Source organism: Schistosoma haematobium, chromosome 1 (assembly GCF_000699445.3).
Source record: "Schistosoma haematobium chromosome 1, whole genome shotgun sequence".
NCBI lineage: Eukaryota > Metazoa > Platyhelminthes > Trematoda > Strigeidida > Schistosomatidae > Schistosoma > Schistosoma haematobium.
This window is the reverse complement of record NC_067196.1, coordinates 90,411,589-90,430,822: the sequence shown is the minus strand read 5'-3', so window position 1 is coordinate 90,430,822 and position 19,234 is coordinate 90,411,589. Positions and strand designations below refer to the sequence as shown.

At 37.5% G+C, this 19,234-nt stretch overlaps 1 protein-coding gene across 1 annotated transcript in view; it reads left to right on the top strand.

Moving 5' to 3' along the window:
• Positions 1 to 849: 849 nt before the first annotated feature.
• The window catches only part of PTPN23 (Tyrosine-protein phosphatase non-receptor type 23), a gene marked incomplete at its 3' end in the record, with an annotated part of 38,325 nt that continues 19,940 nt past the window's right edge, over positions 850 to 19,234 (top strand). Inside the window, exons 1-11 of the mRNA XM_012945030.3 lie at positions 850 to 971; positions 1,008 to 1,082; positions 1,118 to 1,245; positions 1,279 to 1,405; positions 3,965 to 4,099; positions 5,150 to 5,314; positions 6,955 to 7,205; positions 8,339 to 8,418; positions 10,264 to 10,378; positions 11,536 to 11,601; positions 14,764 to 14,906. Coding sequence (XP_012800484.3) covers positions 1,220 to 1,245; positions 1,279 to 1,405; positions 3,965 to 4,099; positions 5,150 to 5,314; positions 6,955 to 7,205; positions 8,339 to 8,418; positions 10,264 to 10,378; positions 11,536 to 11,601; positions 14,764 to 14,906 — 1,108 coding nt within the window. The 5' untranslated portion in view covers positions 850 to 971; positions 1,008 to 1,082; positions 1,118 to 1,219. The remainder of the gene's footprint in view (positions 972 to 1,007; positions 1,083 to 1,117; positions 1,246 to 1,278; positions 1,406 to 3,964; positions 4,100 to 5,149; positions 5,315 to 6,954; positions 7,206 to 8,338; positions 8,419 to 10,263; positions 10,379 to 11,535; positions 11,602 to 14,763; positions 14,907 to 19,234) is intronic.

Genomic DNA, 19,234 nt, shown 5'->3' with positions numbered 1-19,234 from the left:
GGGTTATCATTATTATTATTCACAAACATCTTATGGGTACATAAGTGTTGTGAAGAAACCATTTCGGGTTTCTTCAGAAAATGCAATAATACACAATTTTCAATAATGTTAGCATTATACTTGCCATATTTAAAAAAAAATAAATAAATAAAAATTTAGAATAATAATAGTAGAATAATAATAAATGGGGTCTTTGTAATTGAGAAGAATATTGAATTGAGTTTAAAGAAGGATGCATGACAGAGCGCTTTCAGCTAGGTGAGTCCATTAAAAATAGTGTGGTCAGCAACCACTGTTGAAGATTTACAGAGCTATTAACTTTGGGGATTTATTTACCGCTACACCACCCATGTTAGATCACACTTAGAGTACTGTATCCAGGCAGCTAGCCCATGTTTCATAAAGTATAATAACTCGTTTGAGCGTGTTCAGCGTGCGGGAAAGAAATTAGTGAGGGGTCTCTCTAAACGCCGTTACGATGAGCGTTTACAACGCCTAAACCTTTTCCCCTTGTCGTATCGAAGGATGCGAGGTGACCTTATACTGACACTTAGTATCTTTAAATATGATTTGGGCATTGATATATCTTACACTTTTGCTCCACGCAGCACTAATAATCTCTGAGGTCATAGCAATAAGGTTCATAAACCACGATCTAATAAACTTAAAGTGGGGTCCCGTTTTTCTCATCAAGTAGTCAATGATTAGAACGCCTTACCCGAACAAGTGGTATCAGCCCCATCAGTGAATACTTTCAAGGAGGAGCTGGACCTTCACTGGAAAGCAATGTGTCAGTATTAATACAGGTTCAATAACCTACTATCCTTATTACTGAAGACTGAAGACTGTTGCCTTGGAGGCAAATTTGTTTCCGTTCAAGGTCAAGGATGGATGGACTTCCTAGGATGCCGGTTAATAGTTTGCCTATGAAAAAGTCTGAGTTCGTGCCTGATCTACAGCCATTGAAAAGGGTATATTAAAATTTCTCTGATTCATCAATATTTTAGTACATCGAAGTGCAATATCAACAATCATCTAGTCTCTTTGAAAAGGAATTTAATAGTTTTCTTAACTTACGAAAAGTATGATGAAGTTTTCACATATTGTTTTGTTCTAGTGTGCCTGCGAACCTTCTGTCGATTACACTGGACTTTCTCAATTGAAAAGATATTATGCTCAACTGCAGCTGCTCAAAGGCAGATTTCATTTTTCCGCCGCAATGTGTACAGATGTGACGTGGAAATGGTAATTAGTTATTTAAATGCTTATTTTGCACAGGCAAGATATTTTTTCTGATTGTCTCTTGGAGTCTTCGGATATTCGTTTAGAAGAAGCATCTATAATGTATAACATCGCCGCCCTTCATTCTATTTTGGGTGTCAAAGAGAGGAGAGCGGATGCAGATGTAAGTTTCTTTTTACTGCTTGACTTCCTGGTTTCTTATGGTGTATCCAGAGACCTTAAGATCTCCTGGTAGTTTTATGTACTGGTACGTCTGGTTTTCTGTGATATTTGTGGTTAAAGATCATAAGACTTCGGTGCGTATAGACGGATTTAAAGTTTTATTTTAACTGACCCCATCTTTGAAGATGTACACAGACTAAATAAAGAGAATTTAAGTGGAAAAGTAGGCCTGCCCTCCAAATCTTTTGCAAAGCTCTGATTAACGTCTAATTGTTGTCTGTGGAAGCAGAATTTCAAGACTTAACTACCCATAAGACGAGGAGACATACCTAGAATCATATGTAGCTAGCTGACGATTATACAGAGCCAAATCTGTGCAATATTGGGCCAAGCCACTAAAACAAGACAATCAGACTTAAAAACAGGTGGGTACACAGTACTTGACTCAACTTTTTTGCAGTCTCAAACAGACGTTAGTGAAAGTTAAGGATGGGTGACCAAAGGAAGAACAACAAAATATTGTGTATGAAATCCACTGTCGTGATTGTGATCCAGCTTGTGTGGGAGAAAAATCCAGGCGATCAAATGTAACTTTAAAGGAGCACAAACAGTATTTGAGAAATGTTCCAAAATCCTCGGTTGACTTAAGGAAACTTGAGAATAAATCTGCGATAGCGGTACATGCGTTAAAAACAGGACACAAGATTAATTTTGAAGGGACCAAAATATTTCAGAAAGGTTTTAACACTCATAAAGAAAGATTGACATCAGAATCGCTGTATATATGGGCGAACAAGAACAGCCTGAACCGAAAGGATGGTATTTAACTAGCGACTACCTGGAAAATATTTGTTGACAAGTAATTTGGACCCTTTCTTTATCCAACCTGTCTTGTTTCACATGCATCGTTATTTTGACTGGAATTGATGTGAGTTATTTCAGCAATACAATTATGTATTTGATGATTCGTAAATTTGATATGCACATCGATGATTTAGAAACAATTTTTCAACCTTGAACTTGCACTTTTATTTATTTGTTCCTTCATATAAAACATTAACACCGAATATCAATAATTAATGACTTGATCTTACAAATACACACCTACATACATACATACAATTCGTTTTCAGTTATTTATTTCTTCGTCGTAAACTTTTCATATGATTACCATGTAACTGACTCATGTTATCCTATTTTACGAAACTCAACATCCAAATATGATCGGATTAACACAGTATAGATTTGATTGTTAAAAACTATGTATTTCTTTGATGATTTTGATTATTACCCTAAAGAAGTCCAGACAAGTTAGCTGGACGAAACGTTGGAATTATTTAAATTCCAATCGCTGAGATTATTTCAAATAATCTCATGCAATAATGTAATCTCAAACAGCGTTTTGGTTCGCATGACAACCTCTGACCTCGCGTATTTGTTAACTTGAATGAGTTGCATTCATTTGTTTTCATTTTGAAACCATATGGCCGGAATTATTGTAATGTATTTTAATTTAGTATAAAGTTATCTCTAATACAACACTAGTTTTAAGGCCACTGATACCACGTTCGCTTAAAGTATGCCCAACGACCGACTGCCTCAACGTGCAATGTTCAGTGGTATAGGAGTGGGTTGGAAGAAAGCTAGGGGCGGCCAGATCAAAACATAGCACAACTCAATGAAGTCACTGACAAGTGGACTGAGTCATGTTGGTAGGTGTAGACTACCTGGTTGGGGACCACGAGATGATAGCAACCGATGGTTAGAGACCTTGAATGACATGGATCAAATTCGTTTGCAATGGTGCAGGTGCATCCACTCTTTGTGTTCTCCCAAATTCTAATCTTCTGAATTCTTCATGTCCCTTTTTTCCTCTTCCCAAATTTATTTCACTGGATTATACTCTTTAAATAACATCTCCAAACCCTAATATTTCTGATTACTGCTTATACTACGTTGTTACTGACTGACTCGCTTAAAGTGGTTCTTTGTCGCTGCTGAGATCGTGAAAATAAGGGCTTTCGAATTTGGTTTCACTTAAGTCGTTTTTAATGTGAAATATATTGTCATTGTGACAGGCATCACGTTGATGAATAACATTCAACTTACAAACTAATTACTACCTGTTCAGTGTTGATGCGGATTCAGATCCGTTTGTTGAGTTACTGTATTTCCGTGATTCTCGATTCTCCACAAGATCTTTCAAGTCTGTACAATTAATTCGATGGTATACAATAGTACGAGGTTTTTCATGATTATTCTTATAGAGTTGACATCCAAAACTTTACCTTTTATATCCTACTCCTTCTTGTAGACATCTTTATTCCCATGATAGGTAGTTGGAAAGTTGGATGATTGGACCAGTGCGTTTTAATAATGTCTTTTATGTTGGTTTAATTCAGTTGTTCACGTTAAAACAAATAAGATGTAACTCAGATATTTGTTAATACATTTGAGAATAGGCTTCAACCGTTAGTTGTAAAAGCATTTTTTATTTTACTCGAAAATCATAGTCTCACGTTTTGACCTATGGTAAGTTATCTTTGTCTTTGTGTTTCAGAGTATGAAAATTGCTTGCACTCATTTTCAGTGCGCCTCGTGGGCTCTAAATACATTAGTCGAGCGTCATCTACCTGTATCAGGTGCAACGGATTTGACCAGTGAGCTCATGCTACTCTTCGGGTCTTTGATGCTAGTGAGTTGTTCTTGGACATTGTTTTTGTGCTTTTAACCTCATTAAAGTTCAGCAGTGATGAAAAAGGGTTCACTTTGCTGTTTATAAAGCTCATAGTAATCAAGCGATAGCGGTTTTAGATATAGCTAAACTTCATTGCATGAATTTCTGGAGATCAGCAATTTTTCTTAGAACTACAAATCTCTTTACTATTGAGTGTTTCTGTCATCAAGCTATGAAGACTGAGAGGCTTTTTCATCAACTAACCACGAAGTTTCATATGTACGGTTAAGATTTCATATCAAATAAGTAACGCCACTTCCCTCATGACAAAGAAAATGTGGAACTGTACATTTAAATAAATAATTTCGTTTTCACTTACTAATGAAAATGAATTGATGATTACACTGGGCCAATAATTTAAACTGTTACTGAAATTAACTGAAACACCGCTGGTATATGGTTTAAATATTGTTGCACCATAAACATATGTTCAATAGTTAAAGGGAAATTTGATATTTATCGTTACAGTGTAGGGGGAAATAAGAATGAACATATTCCACCCACTAATCTATTTCGATCAACACTACTTCATAGTTCGCAAACACTATTGTTCCGCTCTTCTATACACTTTCCCTATATAGGATTAAGGCTGATGTATTTAGACATCTGCTTTTTTAACAACCAGATAGCACACCCAAAAGCTTCACCTTCAAACATCTAAAAAATAAAAGTGATTGTGAGGTACCTGAAAACTAGTTGCCTTCATAATCTAGTAATTACACTCGTGTACGGTTGCCACGCTAAATTATTAATTTATATTTCGACCAAAATTTAGCAATTTGAAACTGGTTTTCTGGACTGTTTAATCGAACTCATAATTCAGGCTCTCACTTGTCTTTCCGAACAACATAATTTTTTTTATCGTAACTGAGTCGAAATATAATTCTTATGAACATCACATACTTGATTTCTACAAACGTGGGTATGTGACTTCGTTATTCAAGTAATTTGTTTTTGAGTTGAATAAATATTTTATTAATGACTCCGTTTCAACATAATGATTTGCAGGCACAAGCTCAAGAATGTGTTGTAGAAAAGTCTATACTGGATAACAGGCCGGCTAATGTGACTGCTAAATTATCTCAGTACATTATGGAGGTTTACGAAAATATTGGTGCCCAGCTGTTAGGGTTCGATTCCAATGACAAATTGGTCCTCCCAAAATATTCCAAAGTATGTGTACTTTTCAAGTTATTACCATGCCTTCTTTTTTTAAAGTAAATCTATAATTGAGAATATATATATACTTAAACAGACTTGTCCCAACCGTTCTTGCTACCTTGACGGGGTGGTCGGGCTTGCCTATCGTGATGAACTAATCGAGCTATACTAGCTGCATCAATCAACCCTAAAAATACACACCTCGCCTTATCCCACGGATATCCGTCTCCAGCAGTAAGGTCTCAACAAGTACGGAGCTAACACGAAAATTACTCATAAAAGGGTCGTATGTGACTGACTTTAAACAGTTGTCCCTTGGGCACTGCGGTCACGCTCTCAGGTCACTAAGACCACCTCTAATCCAATTTCCTTTCCAAGTACCTCTAGAAGAACCCTTGCACGGTGTGGGTAACCGGGAAGTGATAACTACCCTCATACCTCTAACAGCATTCAAGACTGGCTAAACAGACTTGCTATGTGAAAATAGTATAGTTTGTTGATAGTTTACTCATCATCTTCAGTGCGAATTCAAAGTAGAAAAAAATAGAATCTTTTACAGGTATTCAAATAATTCCATCCTATCCAGTTGATCCTGTTCTTTCTGGAATAATCGAACTTACCTCGTCAGGTTTTGAAATATTGGATAGGTCTATTCCAAATAGTACTGTTTATTAACATAACAACATAAACAAATGAATTGGGAAGTCTCAACTCCCCGTGCACATCCAACAGTACTGGTACGTTTTTACGAGATCTGACTATTGTGTTTGTCTCTGTCCGACTCTAGGTATCTTCTTATTTACTTTTGCTGCTATTTCAGGTGACCTCTTTCGTTAATAATTCGGCTACTGAACACGAGCACATTGAAGGACACAAAGGTAGTTAAATTTTATTAAATGAATCCACCAGCTTCCCCGTCAATTTCTGTCCAATGATCGATGGGAGATTACCAATCAATTAATCATCCTTTTAGAAATTAGAAAGCCATTAGGCAACAAACTCAAACCACTTTATTTATCTTGCTTTGAACAGTTGGTTTGTGTCACTAATATTCACACAAGTATGACTGACAATTGAGCACATCAACGTAATTTCAGCTACTGACCTGTATTACCAGCTTTTCGGTACAGTTGGCTTGCACTAATCGATCATTAGGTGGTGACATATCTTCTTTGTTTTTACTGGAGGCCTGGTCACAACATGTAGACTTCGACTACTCCTGAGGAATAAACAAACTTAACATTGGTTACCAATAAGTAACTCATGACTAGATGTCCCGGTTCTTCAGGACGTCAGTTTCAACCCGGATAGCTCACTGTTAATATCTCACTGTAAAATTAGGTGGTGTGGGTTCGAATCCTACATGGGGCACTATTTCCAATAGCATAAGATGTAGGTCCTGACTTTCTTTATGATTACTTCCAAACTCCTAATGTATGATTATATATCACTGAACTCTATTTATTTGTTGTATAAGTCTTGTGATATCTAGTAACAATATCACATAAAGTTATTTTTGCATAATAAGTAAGACAAAAATCACACTTTATCACATGGTGTTCATAGTTTAGTTTGTGGAGTGTCTATGTTGGATTTGGATTCCTTTTTTGAATTGTCTGTATACTCAGACTTATCTTCTTTTTTCTCTACAGGAATGGCGTCGTCGGTGTCAAATAAAGACTAATTTTTATTCATCGTTAACGGCTTATTATGCCGGCATAAATGAAGAAGAAAATAAAGTTTATGGCAAAGCTATAGCTTGGTTTCAACTTGCTAATAATCATATGGAAGAATGTAAGACGAATGCGAAAAACTTCAAAGACTCAGATAATTTATCTATGATGGCTTCAGGTGGCACCTATCGTGCCAGTGCCATTTATGCTGGAGAAGTGATCTCTAATAAGTAAGTATGAATTCCATGCATTCAGAATATAATCTTACTATAAATAACTCATTAGTAAACTAAGTAGATGTAGGTAAAAAGAACGGGGAATTCTGCAAGGCAATATACCTTATTGCTAGGCTCTGAAGGTGTCCAAAACAACAATAAAAGCTTTGTAATTAAACAACCTAACTCTCAATACACATCATCAAAAGCATCCACCTGAATTGAACTTATTCTCCACCCCATAAAGTACCTTCTACACAAAAATTCATCCTGAATGTTTTATATCTTCAAAGAAACCTTCGAAATATATCCTGTTATATACTAAAATGTGTAATATTAATGTTTAATTTCTCATCCTTTTTTTGTGTGTGTATGTATGTTCTTCACTTTTCTTGGAATTCTTCTTATGATTTTTATGTCAGAAGTTCCGATTTTACTATTATTTTGGGTAGTCAGATAATTTATCTTCTACAGCACAGGAAATTTATACAAATCCTTATTTGGGGTGGTGTCATGGTGTTTAGAGAATTTTAATTTTTATTAATATATTTCACGTTCGAATCCTTCATCTAACTTGATTTATACAACCTAGTGTAGAAGTGGGCGGGAAGAAAACTGACCAAACCAAGACGCCAGTCCATAAAGTTATTCGTTGTTGCTCTGAGCCATATGAGACTATATTTGGGCTTCCTGGCTTACGTCATCTAGTTAGTCGTAATCTATGACCGTGATGTTGGTAACAGTAACAGTTTTCATTCAACCGCTTGTCCGGAATTGGTTAAGTCAACTTGTACTAAGTTGCATTGATTAACCTTTATTATGAACGACGTAATTCGGATGATAGTATTCATCACGGACTACTGAAATTAAGTGGAGAGACCAATATGTTTTCGTTACAATGATAGCCTTAACAAAACTTTGACACAAGAATACAGCAGCTCAGTTCTCTTCTAGCCTAGCTAGTACTAATGATAACCTTGTTAAGATGTATTTGATAGAGACCTAACGGAGATTAATTTACACTCAAGTTTGTTCATTTATATACCGATGAAAAAACCTGGTAGCATCGGACAGCTGTTTCGTCATATATTGGAACTCCTCAATAGTAATTCGTTTATCCGCTTATGTAATTTTTATTTTATTTTCAGGTTAACAAGTTCTACAAAAGACAACGATTTTATATATCATGAGTTGATTCCAAAAATTGAGTCCCTTGAACAGACTAAAGGTATGCGTCTTTGTTGATGCTTTCAGAGATTTAATTTGGCGATTGTCATCAGTTTTTATGTTTTCAGTATTCTATTTATTAAACTTTTATTTTTTACCGAGACTACATTTCAGTAGTATAGGCTGTACTGTAAACCGACATGTCTTGGTGATTCCAAGCTTGTAACTCCCAGTCGTTTAGTAGCGGCATATTCTAACCTCGATATCGGTCTAGTCCGATGTAGATCAACCATGTAGGATGTGATGCATTTACTGACCAGTGTCAGTGGAAGATGGTTGCTCAGTATCACGAATTGACTGAAGTTAAACATATAAACTACTATATACGGACTTAGTAATTTAGAAGTTAAGGGCTTACAGCGAAACTTGAAGGTCCTGGATTCGATTCCGGGTGGAACTGTAGTTCTGAACGTTTAGGCCACCTATTCTCCAACTTTGCAATTATTCCAACAAATCTCCCTGTTTTAGATTTGTTTGGACCGAGTAATTACGCATCCTAACTGTATATACTCATGGGATATTATGAAAGACCAACCTATTTTAATACTAATTATTAAAATTTCAAACCCTTCCCAAAAAGAGAGATGAATGTATTAGAATTCATACATTCGTTATCTGATAGATAAATATATGTTTGTAGCAACTGGACTTTAGCTGTTGAATATTAGTGAGAGTTGCTGGCTGTTAACGTATAGTTTTAACACTATCACAACGTTAATGTATTTCTGAAGGGAATTCATTGCGATAATTCGCAATCAATACTGGGAATTCCTAACTGTAACAGGATCTATAGCAATGAATAAAGCTATTATTATTGTTAACTATTGATGAGTCTCATACTAGGACGAAATAACTACCCTAGGTTTCCTAGTTTTCAGCAATAGTCTAGGATAAGTTCATGATATAAAGTACAATATGGAGCTATTCTAGTTTTTATAATTAATTAATTTCGTAATGTAACTCAATAAACAAGCACATATTCTTGTAATTGGCTTTGATTTACAGTTTGTTTTGGTGAATAATGATGGTAACCTGGTGTTCTGATAAAAGAATTTGAATTGGACTTTCGAACCACGCAACTCGTCGGTTGGAAGTTGAATGCTTTAAGACAAGTAAATTAAACAACTCTACAACTCAAGTCTTATTTATTAGGTGTAGTCAGTCAGTAAGCTACAACGTAGGACCAGGCGCATATATGCATCGGTCGAAGTTGCCACACCTCATTAGCACAACAAGATGAACACCGAATTCATAGGAGTAGTTACTTCAATGGGAATGACTTATAAAAGAAAGATTGTGTATAAGGATATAATACAGGAAGAAAGAATTATTTCGTAGAAAGAAAGGTATAAAGTAATTTTAATCTCACAGCTTAAGGGATGACAGAGAGTGTATACACCTACGCCATTGTGATCGATTCTGAACCATGTCACACAGTCTCCATTCATTGGTTACGATGGTAACGCGGACCCCAACCAAGTAGTCTGGATCTACGAGTATGACTCAGACCAGAAGTTAGTGACTTTATGGACTGTTGTCACTGTCTGTCAAACAGTAAGTATACTGCGTACGCTGTACTGGATGCCAAATATGACCTCTGAAAATATTTACACACTATCAGGTTGTAAGGTTGAGGTATCGAGGGTACATATATGTAGTATGGTTAAATTGTTGTCAGAAAATAATCATAAATATCATTCTAATCGTGTATCTCTAGACCATATTCAGTCTGTCTCAGATAGTGCTGTTTTCTTGAGAGGTAGAGATTAAAGACCCTCTTTCTGGTTTTTGGTTAACATTGGACTATAACTTACAGCATGCTTATTTTCTTTCCAACTGATTTTAGGAGTATGTATTGTCAAAGGCGTCCCATTCGACCACAATGATACCGAAGTCAGAGGTCCAGATATTTTCCATCGACTTATACCAATGAATGTGTTAGAGTCAGCTTCCATATATAGGTAAGTGTTTTGGAAAAAACAATGTTTGCATTTTCTATTCTTACCATTTGATCGAACTTTTGTAGTGAAGCTTTGTTTTGAGGATTAGATTACTCTCAGTTCCAAACCCTAGTCAACCAGTTTCAGTTCGAGAAACCGGTTAACATCTGTAACCCCTCTAAAAGTGTAGCTTAACGTCGACAACTGATTCCCTGAACTTGATAATGATGATAACCCTCAAGATGAGATGGGATTCTTACATTATCACGTTCATAGTTCCTTGCTAATAAATGAACTGTTTTGATAAATTAACTTGAGCACGCTTCTTCTCAGTTTCATTTTATGCTTCGTAGAATATTGATATAGTTATCTAGTGTGTATGGATTATTTGATCAACACTTGTTTGCTTTTTTTAGTTAAGGGTATGTTTATCATTTTTGTTCGTACAACAATGTACTATCCTTTATCCCTGTAGATGTTACACTATATCAACTTGATCATCATTATTGTGTAGATAGAGTGAAAATACAATAATTCTATGTAGAAAGCTTTATTGCGAAAAGTTAACTAATAATTTTTATAATTTATGTATATTTTATGGTTCCCAGGTTGACAACAATATCTATAGGCCATAATCTTATTTAGATGAATAATTCATCGTATTCAGATAAAGTCCATCTAATCCTACTGTATGATTTTTGAAGCTCACTTATTATTCTGTCGGGCTTCACACAGTATATCTTTTTTCTCTTACAAACTGGAATCAATTTAAAAATTATTCTTGCTCCATTGCCTTGTGGATCAGACCTTTAGGTCGAAGGCTCCGACTGTGCCCCCCCCGTAAGAAAACCACCTGCTTCGGTTTGGGCATCTGGACAGTATCACAGCCCTTATACAAATCGAATGATTTATGTGTCGCATATCTATTTGATGCCTCCTTGTACCAATGTTTATGTGTTTATAGAAATAAATGAAATAGTTGCTATTTATAAATCTTCAACTATATAGGTACCTAGAACTCCCTTTACCCGAGACCGAATCTTTGAACAGTTTTTGTATTATTAGTGCACTGATTCTTAGCATATTTTCCTTTGCATAATTGTACAGTGCTTGTTTATCTGCCATAATACTAGAATTCTCCTATAAGTTATAACTATTGTTATTATTATTATTATCAGTGAAATGAAGGCATCACTTTTGCGTACTTTAACTGGTGAAGTTGATATAAAAGAAGATGAGTTAGAGTAAGTGGAATGTTATTATTTATTTGTTTAAATATGTTATTTATTTAATTGTGTACTACTGTAATTACAACGGATTGATTAAAAAAAGATAGTTTAGTGAAAGTAATACCAAACCTTCCTTTCCCCCCTAGCTCAATATGTTCTTCTGCTACTTACTATACTTCATTAAACTAATGTAGTAGAACGTATACCTCAGAGTGTAAATAATCAAGCCTTTACTAGTTCGCTAAAATTAAAGTATACTGAGTTATATCAATTCTAGCTATTCCGTTGTGCATTTGGTTACTGAAAAAAGCGCCTCATATAGTAGTTTAATAAGATTTTTGTGGAAATATGGAGCAAAGCTCCTCATAAAACTTAAGGTTGTAACTTTGCATAAATTTGAAATGTGTGCTCTGTTTTGTTCAGAAAGAGTACTGAAAATAATATCACGAAACAATCTTTATTGGATTTGACTTTAAATCATATCAGATATTGTCTTAAACCATTCAGTCACACATGATCACTCGGAAACCATTTAGAATAGTCGAAATCTATCAACAGATATGTATTGAAATCAGCTATTCTTTACACTAACACACAGTTACTCAGTTACAACGTAGGACTAGGGCACATACATGCATCGGTCCAAGTTGACACACACTAACACACAGTACCAGTTATTAAATTAATTCCTAGAGTATTGACAAAACTGATACAACAAGAAAGCTGAGAATTTCTCACAAAATTGTATCTATTCAAGTTTTCACATTACGCAATTGCAAAAATTATGAATCAGGATAATTATGAAGGAGGGAGGTTCTTCTGGACGTACCTGAAAAGGAAATCGGATTAGAAGTGGTCTTAGTGACCTGGGAGCGTGACCGCAGTGCCCAAGGGACAACTGCTTGAGGTCGGTCACACGCGACCTTTTTATGGGTAATTTTTGTGTTAGCTCCGTACTTGTTGAGACCTTACCGCCGGAGACGGATATTCGTGGGATAAGGCGAGGTGTGTATTTTTAGGGTCGACCTTTTCTAACCCCACCCCTGGTTGTGGGAAGGCAGCATTGCTGTCATGCTGGTTGTCTAAAGGAAACACCTTACTGCTATCACACCTCTGTACAGTCAGCAGTACGACTTCGCCTTCGGACCTTGGGTTTGTTGCTTTTAGTCTTACCATTCTTCAACCGACCTTCCTGACGTGGTTGGACCTTGAGGAACAGTTGTTCCAGTCAGTATAGCTCGGTTGCTTCATCACGATAGGCAAGCCCGACCACCACGCCAAGGTAGCAACAACGGTCGGGATAATTATGAAAATATTATGACGATCAAGAAGAAAGCTATGAGTTGATCATTTTATCAAAATAGGTATCCATTAATAAAAATAAAATGTTCATGTTACAAAATATAACGCACTGTAAAAGTTGATCAATCTCTTTCTTCATAGTCATCATTGAATTGTGTTATCTATAAAGTTTTAGATTGAAACTGATTTCTACTTTCATAATGACTCTATTTATAAGATTTAATAGCATTCATTTCTTATTTCACATTAGCGATCACAAATCAGTACAATTAACTTTCATAAGAACTATGTAGATTAATATCTTGTTTCCTTTGAGAGTATATATGCCATAGGCAGCGCAGAACCTGAAACGTGCATCGATTCAAGATGCCATACCACATTAACACAATGAGATTAAATTATTCAAAAATAGATCCTACAGTAACATAAATAGTGAAAAGGATTAGGCATTATAGATTAAAAAAGACATAAAGAGACTTCGATAATCAGGTTCTAAGAGAAAACAAACAAAAATGAATACATTTAAACCATTTCAGACGATTCTTAACCATGTCACACAAAGTCATCAACCTCTGACCATGGTTATCGAACGGACTCCAATTGAGTAATTTGAGCCTGCCAATATGGCTCAGTTTGAATGTCAATAACTTTATGTCTTGATGTCATGTTTTGGTTTGACTGCCCATAGCTTTCTCACAGACAACATCGCTCGTCGAGGTAGGTGATAATTTTGCATTCGCAACACTTACGTAGTTAAAATATTTCTTTTCAGTTAGTGAGTAGAAAGTCAATGCCGAGTAGATGGTGGTGAGTCAGTTTAACAAAATAGTAATAATCTCCACAACCCTTATACTAGTAAAATAGTAATCACCTAGTTGTATAACGTTTTGAAAATTAAGATGAAAACTAAGGTGAATTTTCATAATCGGTTAATTATTACACATAGGGACATAGTTAAAATTAGATGTAGATATCAATGTTTTTTTTTCCATATGTGAACGGGCGTAGTGAAAATGAGATATAATTGATAAACAGGTTACGTAAGATTTAGAATTAGAAATTAAAATGCTAATGAAATCGAAGTTCAGAAAATGTTTTAAGAGAAGGGAAAGAAAGGTTTTGAAACATGTAATGGTGGTATCTAAGTAGAAGGTTAGGGTAGATTCAAAGGTTGTATAAACTTTTTCTGTATACAAAGGTTAGGTTTTCTGATGTGTATTCCTATGGCTTCTGTTATGCGTAAGCGTTGGATTCTGTAACCATAGGGTAAATTCGGTGAGATTTTATAAGTAACTTTAAACACTGAAATTTTATCTGTAGTGACCAGTATCGACTAAATGCATCAAGATAAAGCTTTTTATTACTTGCTTTTTGTCCTTTGGTCAAGCATGAAACGTGATTTTCAGAGAAATGATGATTCATTTATCTAGTTATGTGCCCAATATAACTAGCTCCGCAGGTGCGATTGGAATTGTAAATACATGTATAATCAGAAGAACTAGGTAATTCATCCTTATTTCGTGAGGTCGCTATTGTCCAACTGAAGAAAGTAGAACATAATCTTGCCACACTGAATGTACGTTCTATGGCTCTTTGTATATATACGTAATTGTTGAAGATTAGTTACGTCATCGCCATTATTTTCTAAGATCATATGCCTAACCTGAATATATATATACATATATAATTGTCATTTAAATAAAAATCATATTTTGTCCATGTCGTTATGGTTAAATATCAATAAAAGTGTTTGCTGGTACTTCCATTTTCGCCTCCGTGTGATATTTACTTGAAGTAGAAATGCAAAGCAGTAAGAAAAACAGAATACTCCTGTATTTTGACCAACATTTTTTTCTGTTATACTTTGTTTCTCAGTAAATTTTTATCTACGCTGTATTTGGATTCAACAAAAATGTTAGCACCAGATCCACCTTTCCCTCAATCACTTTACAATCTGTTCGCTCGTATGGATGCTGTAGATAGAGATCCTAGTGGTGAATTGTCGAAACAATTAAAAAGTTAGTTTTTCTAGAAAATCAACTTGTTAATTTTGTTTCATATATATAAGGACAGTTATCACTTCTCGGTTCCCTACATCATGGAAGGATACTCTTCCTTGAGGTCTATAGAAGAAAGTGATTTGGGTGACCTACGAGCATGACCGCAATGCTATGGCGATAACTGTTTTGAAACCTTTTCGCGTATTGTTTTTAATGTATTATCTTCGTAGTCCGGCAAAAGAAATCTCGGTCAATTTGATGTACGCTATTTTTAGTGCTAATGTTTTCTAACTCTCCTTTTTGGTTGTGAGAAGGCAGCATCACTATATATACTGATTATCTTTGAAAAACACCTTACTGCCATTACACCTTTGTACAGTTGGCTGTACGACTTCATTCTCAAACCCTGAGTTCACTACTTCTAGTTTTTCTGCCCCCTAACCAACCAGCCAGGTGTGATAGGACGTAAAACATAGAATGTTCCAGCCAATGCAGTTGCATTGGGTCATCACGATAGGCAAATTCGATCACTATGTCTAGGTTCCATCTATAGTCACACTCATATTTTAATATCTTTAAAAACCAATGGTTAACACATTTGACTTTTAACTACCTGTCTGAAGCTTCTAAATCGTCTTCTCCTACTTCAGTTTATATAGGTACTGATGGATTATCGTAAACTCATCCCATCAGGCTCTGAATACGATGATGAGCGAAAGCGAATCAGATCTAGGTTAAGCAAAAGTCTAAGGAACGACCGTGAGCAGTGGTGGGCAACGAAAGCAAAAGAGATGGAAAAGACGACGTCTGTAGGTAACACCAGACAGCTTTTCAGACTCAAAAGAAACTGGAACTAAGAAGTCAAGTGTAAGTGAGACTATTTCGGAAAAAGATGACGCTCTTATCTGCTCCCAGCCCAGACGTTTAGAATGGTGGGCGGAACACTTTAAGGAGCAGTTCAGTTGGTCTTCAGCTACTCTACAACTATCCACCATTCCCAAACAGTTTGAATGGAACATTGAAGTAGGTCCCCCGACTCTTGCTGAAGTTTAGAAGGCTATAGCTAATCTGAAACGAGGTAGGGCAGCTGGTCCAGATGGATTGGCTCCAGAGGTCTTTAAGCATGGTGGTCCAATTTCAGCGATTAGGTTGACTACTATTTTAGCTAAAATCTGGGGGTTGGACGTAATCCCATCTGGCTAGTCGCAATCACTTATTGTCCCGATATATAAGAAGGGGTCAAAATCATCCTGTGATAACCATAGAGGGATTAGTTTAAGTAATATAGTATCTAAAATACTGGCCTCGATAATTATCAGACGCTTAACTAAGACTCGTGAACTGCAAACACGAGAGACTCAAGCTGGCTTCAGGCCTGGTCGTGGCTGCATCGACCACATATTCACCATTCGTCAGGTTCTAGAACACAGGCATACTTATCGGCGTCCGACAATGGTGGTCTTTCTCGACTTAAAAGCAGCATTTGACTCGGTAGACCGCGAGATTCTGTGGCAGTGTCTGTCATTAAAAGGCGTACCTCAGAAGTACATAAACCTTATAAAGGCTCTTTACTCGAACACTACTAGTCGAGTCAGGGCTTATGGAGAACTGTCATCTACTTTTGCAACCTCAAGTGGTGTCCGTCAAGGCTGTCCACTTTCTCCATTTTTGTTTAACTTCATCATAGACTTATTGATAGAAATAACATTCTCGTCGACTGAATTCTCGGGTATTGATCTCCTACCAGGAGGTCCACTTATCGACTTAGAATACGCAGATGATATAGTCCTGTTTGGTGAAGATACTGATAAAATGCAGTCTTTTGGTATCACTGAGCAACAATGCCAGGTTGTTTGGAATGCTTTTCTCTCCCTCTAAATGCAAGTTGTTGCTTCAGGACTGGTCTGCGTCAACACCTGAACTAAGGATAGGGAGTGAAGTAGTCGAACGCGTTGACAACTTCACTTATCTTGGAAGTCTGGTCAGCCCTATTGGGCTGGTATCAGACGAAATCTCAGCACAGATTCGAAGAGCTCGTTTGGCTTTTGCCAACTTACGTCACCTATGGCGAAGGCGAGATATCCGTCTATCAATTAAGGGACGAGTATACTACGCGGCAGTTCGTTCTGTCCTACTTTACGCCTGCGAAACGTGGCAGTTAAGAGTAGAAGATACTCGTAAGCTACTAATATTTGACCACAGATGTCTTAGAAATATTGCTGGAATCACCGGGTAAGTAATAGTCAAGTTAGACTCATGGTATTAGGGAATGATGGTAAATCAGTTGATGAGGTTGTGAATGTTCATCGACTGAGATGGTTGGATCACGTGTTGCGTATGCCTGAATACCGATTACTGCGACGCGCAATGCTGTCTAGTGTTGAGGATGGTTGGAAGAAAGTTAGAGGCGGCCAAACCAAAATGTGGCATCAGTGCTTGAAGTCACTAACTTCTGAGTACCTATCTGGACTCTGACCATGCTTTGGTCTGCGCCAATCTTACCTTACTTTTCAGTGGACAACGAAGTGACCGCCACTAACGGATTGATGTTAGCAAGCTGGTTGCAACTTCTGTTGCAAGTAAGTATCGAACCGAGCTAGCCTCTAGGCTAGCTACCACTCCACCGAAAAGTATAGATGAGCATTGGTTGCAATTGCATGACGCCATGAAAATGGCGGGTTCAGTCAGTTGTGGGTTCGCGAAACGTTCCGCTTATAAGCACTGGGTTTCTTCAGGTTCCTTACAACTCATTGAAGCCCGTCGGTCTACTCCGGGTGACCGTGAGTTTGACCACAAACGAAGGATGTTACGTAATGAAATCGGGCAAAGCTTACGTAAGGACCGAGAAGCCTGGTGGTCGAAGCGTGCTAATGAGCTGAAAGCAGCAGCTGCATCTGGTAATTACCGGAAGCTCTTCCAACTCATCCGAGCCACAGGCAGCAAGAAGTCTGGTGTGAGCGAAACAATCTGCGAGGATGACGGGATGCCAATCACTAACATCCATCGACGTCTTGGACGATGGGCAGAATTTTTCGAAGGGCAGTTCAACTAGCCTGCTGCTCCGGCAACATCGGTCAGACTGTCCTGCCCTCCATGGCCGGTGATGACTGATCCACCAAATGAGGCGGAAGTCCGCAAGGAACTCCAACTCTTGAAGCGTTACAAATCACCTGGCCCAGATGACTTACCTCCGGCTCTTTTTAAAGATGGTGGTGACTTTCTGACTAAGGAATTGACGACGTTGTTTACAAAGGTTTGGGAACTAGAGAGTGTACCAACGTCATGGAATGAGTCGATAGTTGTCCCTATCTTTAAAAAGGGTTCATGTCGTTCCTGTAACAACTATCGGGGGATAAGTCTACTTCCGATTGCGTCCAAGCTATTGGCTTCCGTCATACTTCGTAGGTTGTTCAAAACCCGAGAAAGATTGACTCACGAGGAGCAGGCTGGGTTTCGTTCTGGTCGAGGATGTATTGATCATATCTTCACCCTCCGCCAAATGTTAGAACACCGCCATACTTATCAAAGGCCAGCAGTCGTAGTGTTTCTTGACATCAGGGCTGCCTTCGATTCGTTGGATAGGACTGTTCTCTGGGATTGTCTATTGAAGAAGGGTGTGCCTGAGAAGTTTATTAACATCCTAAAAGCCCTATATACAAACACCTCAGGCAGAGTGAGGGCATACAACCACCTCTCTTCACTGTTCCATTCAAGCAGTGGGGTTAGGCAGGGTTGCCCAATCTCACCATTCCTCTTCAACTTTGCTATTGATGACATTCTGGAAACAGCTCTGATGGATGTAAGTAATGGTGGTGTGGATCTGTTGCCTGGAGAAAGACTTCTCGACCTTGAGTATGCGGATGATATTGTCTTACTGTGCGACAATGCCCAAGGCATGCAATCCGTACTTAATCAGTTGGCAATCAGTGTCCGTAGGTATGGTATGTGCTTTGCACCTTCGAAGTGCAAAGTACTTCTACATGACTGGCAGGACCGTAATCCTGTACTCACCCTGGATGGTGAGCAGATAGACGTAGTCGAGAAGTTCGTGTATCTGGGTAGCTGCATAAGTGCTGGTGGGGGTGTGAGTGATGAGATTAATGCACGTATAGTGAAAGCCAGAGCGGCTTATGCCAATCTGGGCCACCTTTGGCGCCTTCGTGATGTTAGTCTGGCTGTAAAAGGTCGGATCTACAACGCGTCGGTGAGAGCAGTTTTGCTCTATGCTTGTGAAACCTGGTCTCTCCGAGTTGAGGACGTTAGACGACTCTCTGTGTTCGATCATCGCTGACATTCAGTGGCAACACCATGTCAGTAATGCAGAGGTTCGGCATCGTGTGTTCGGG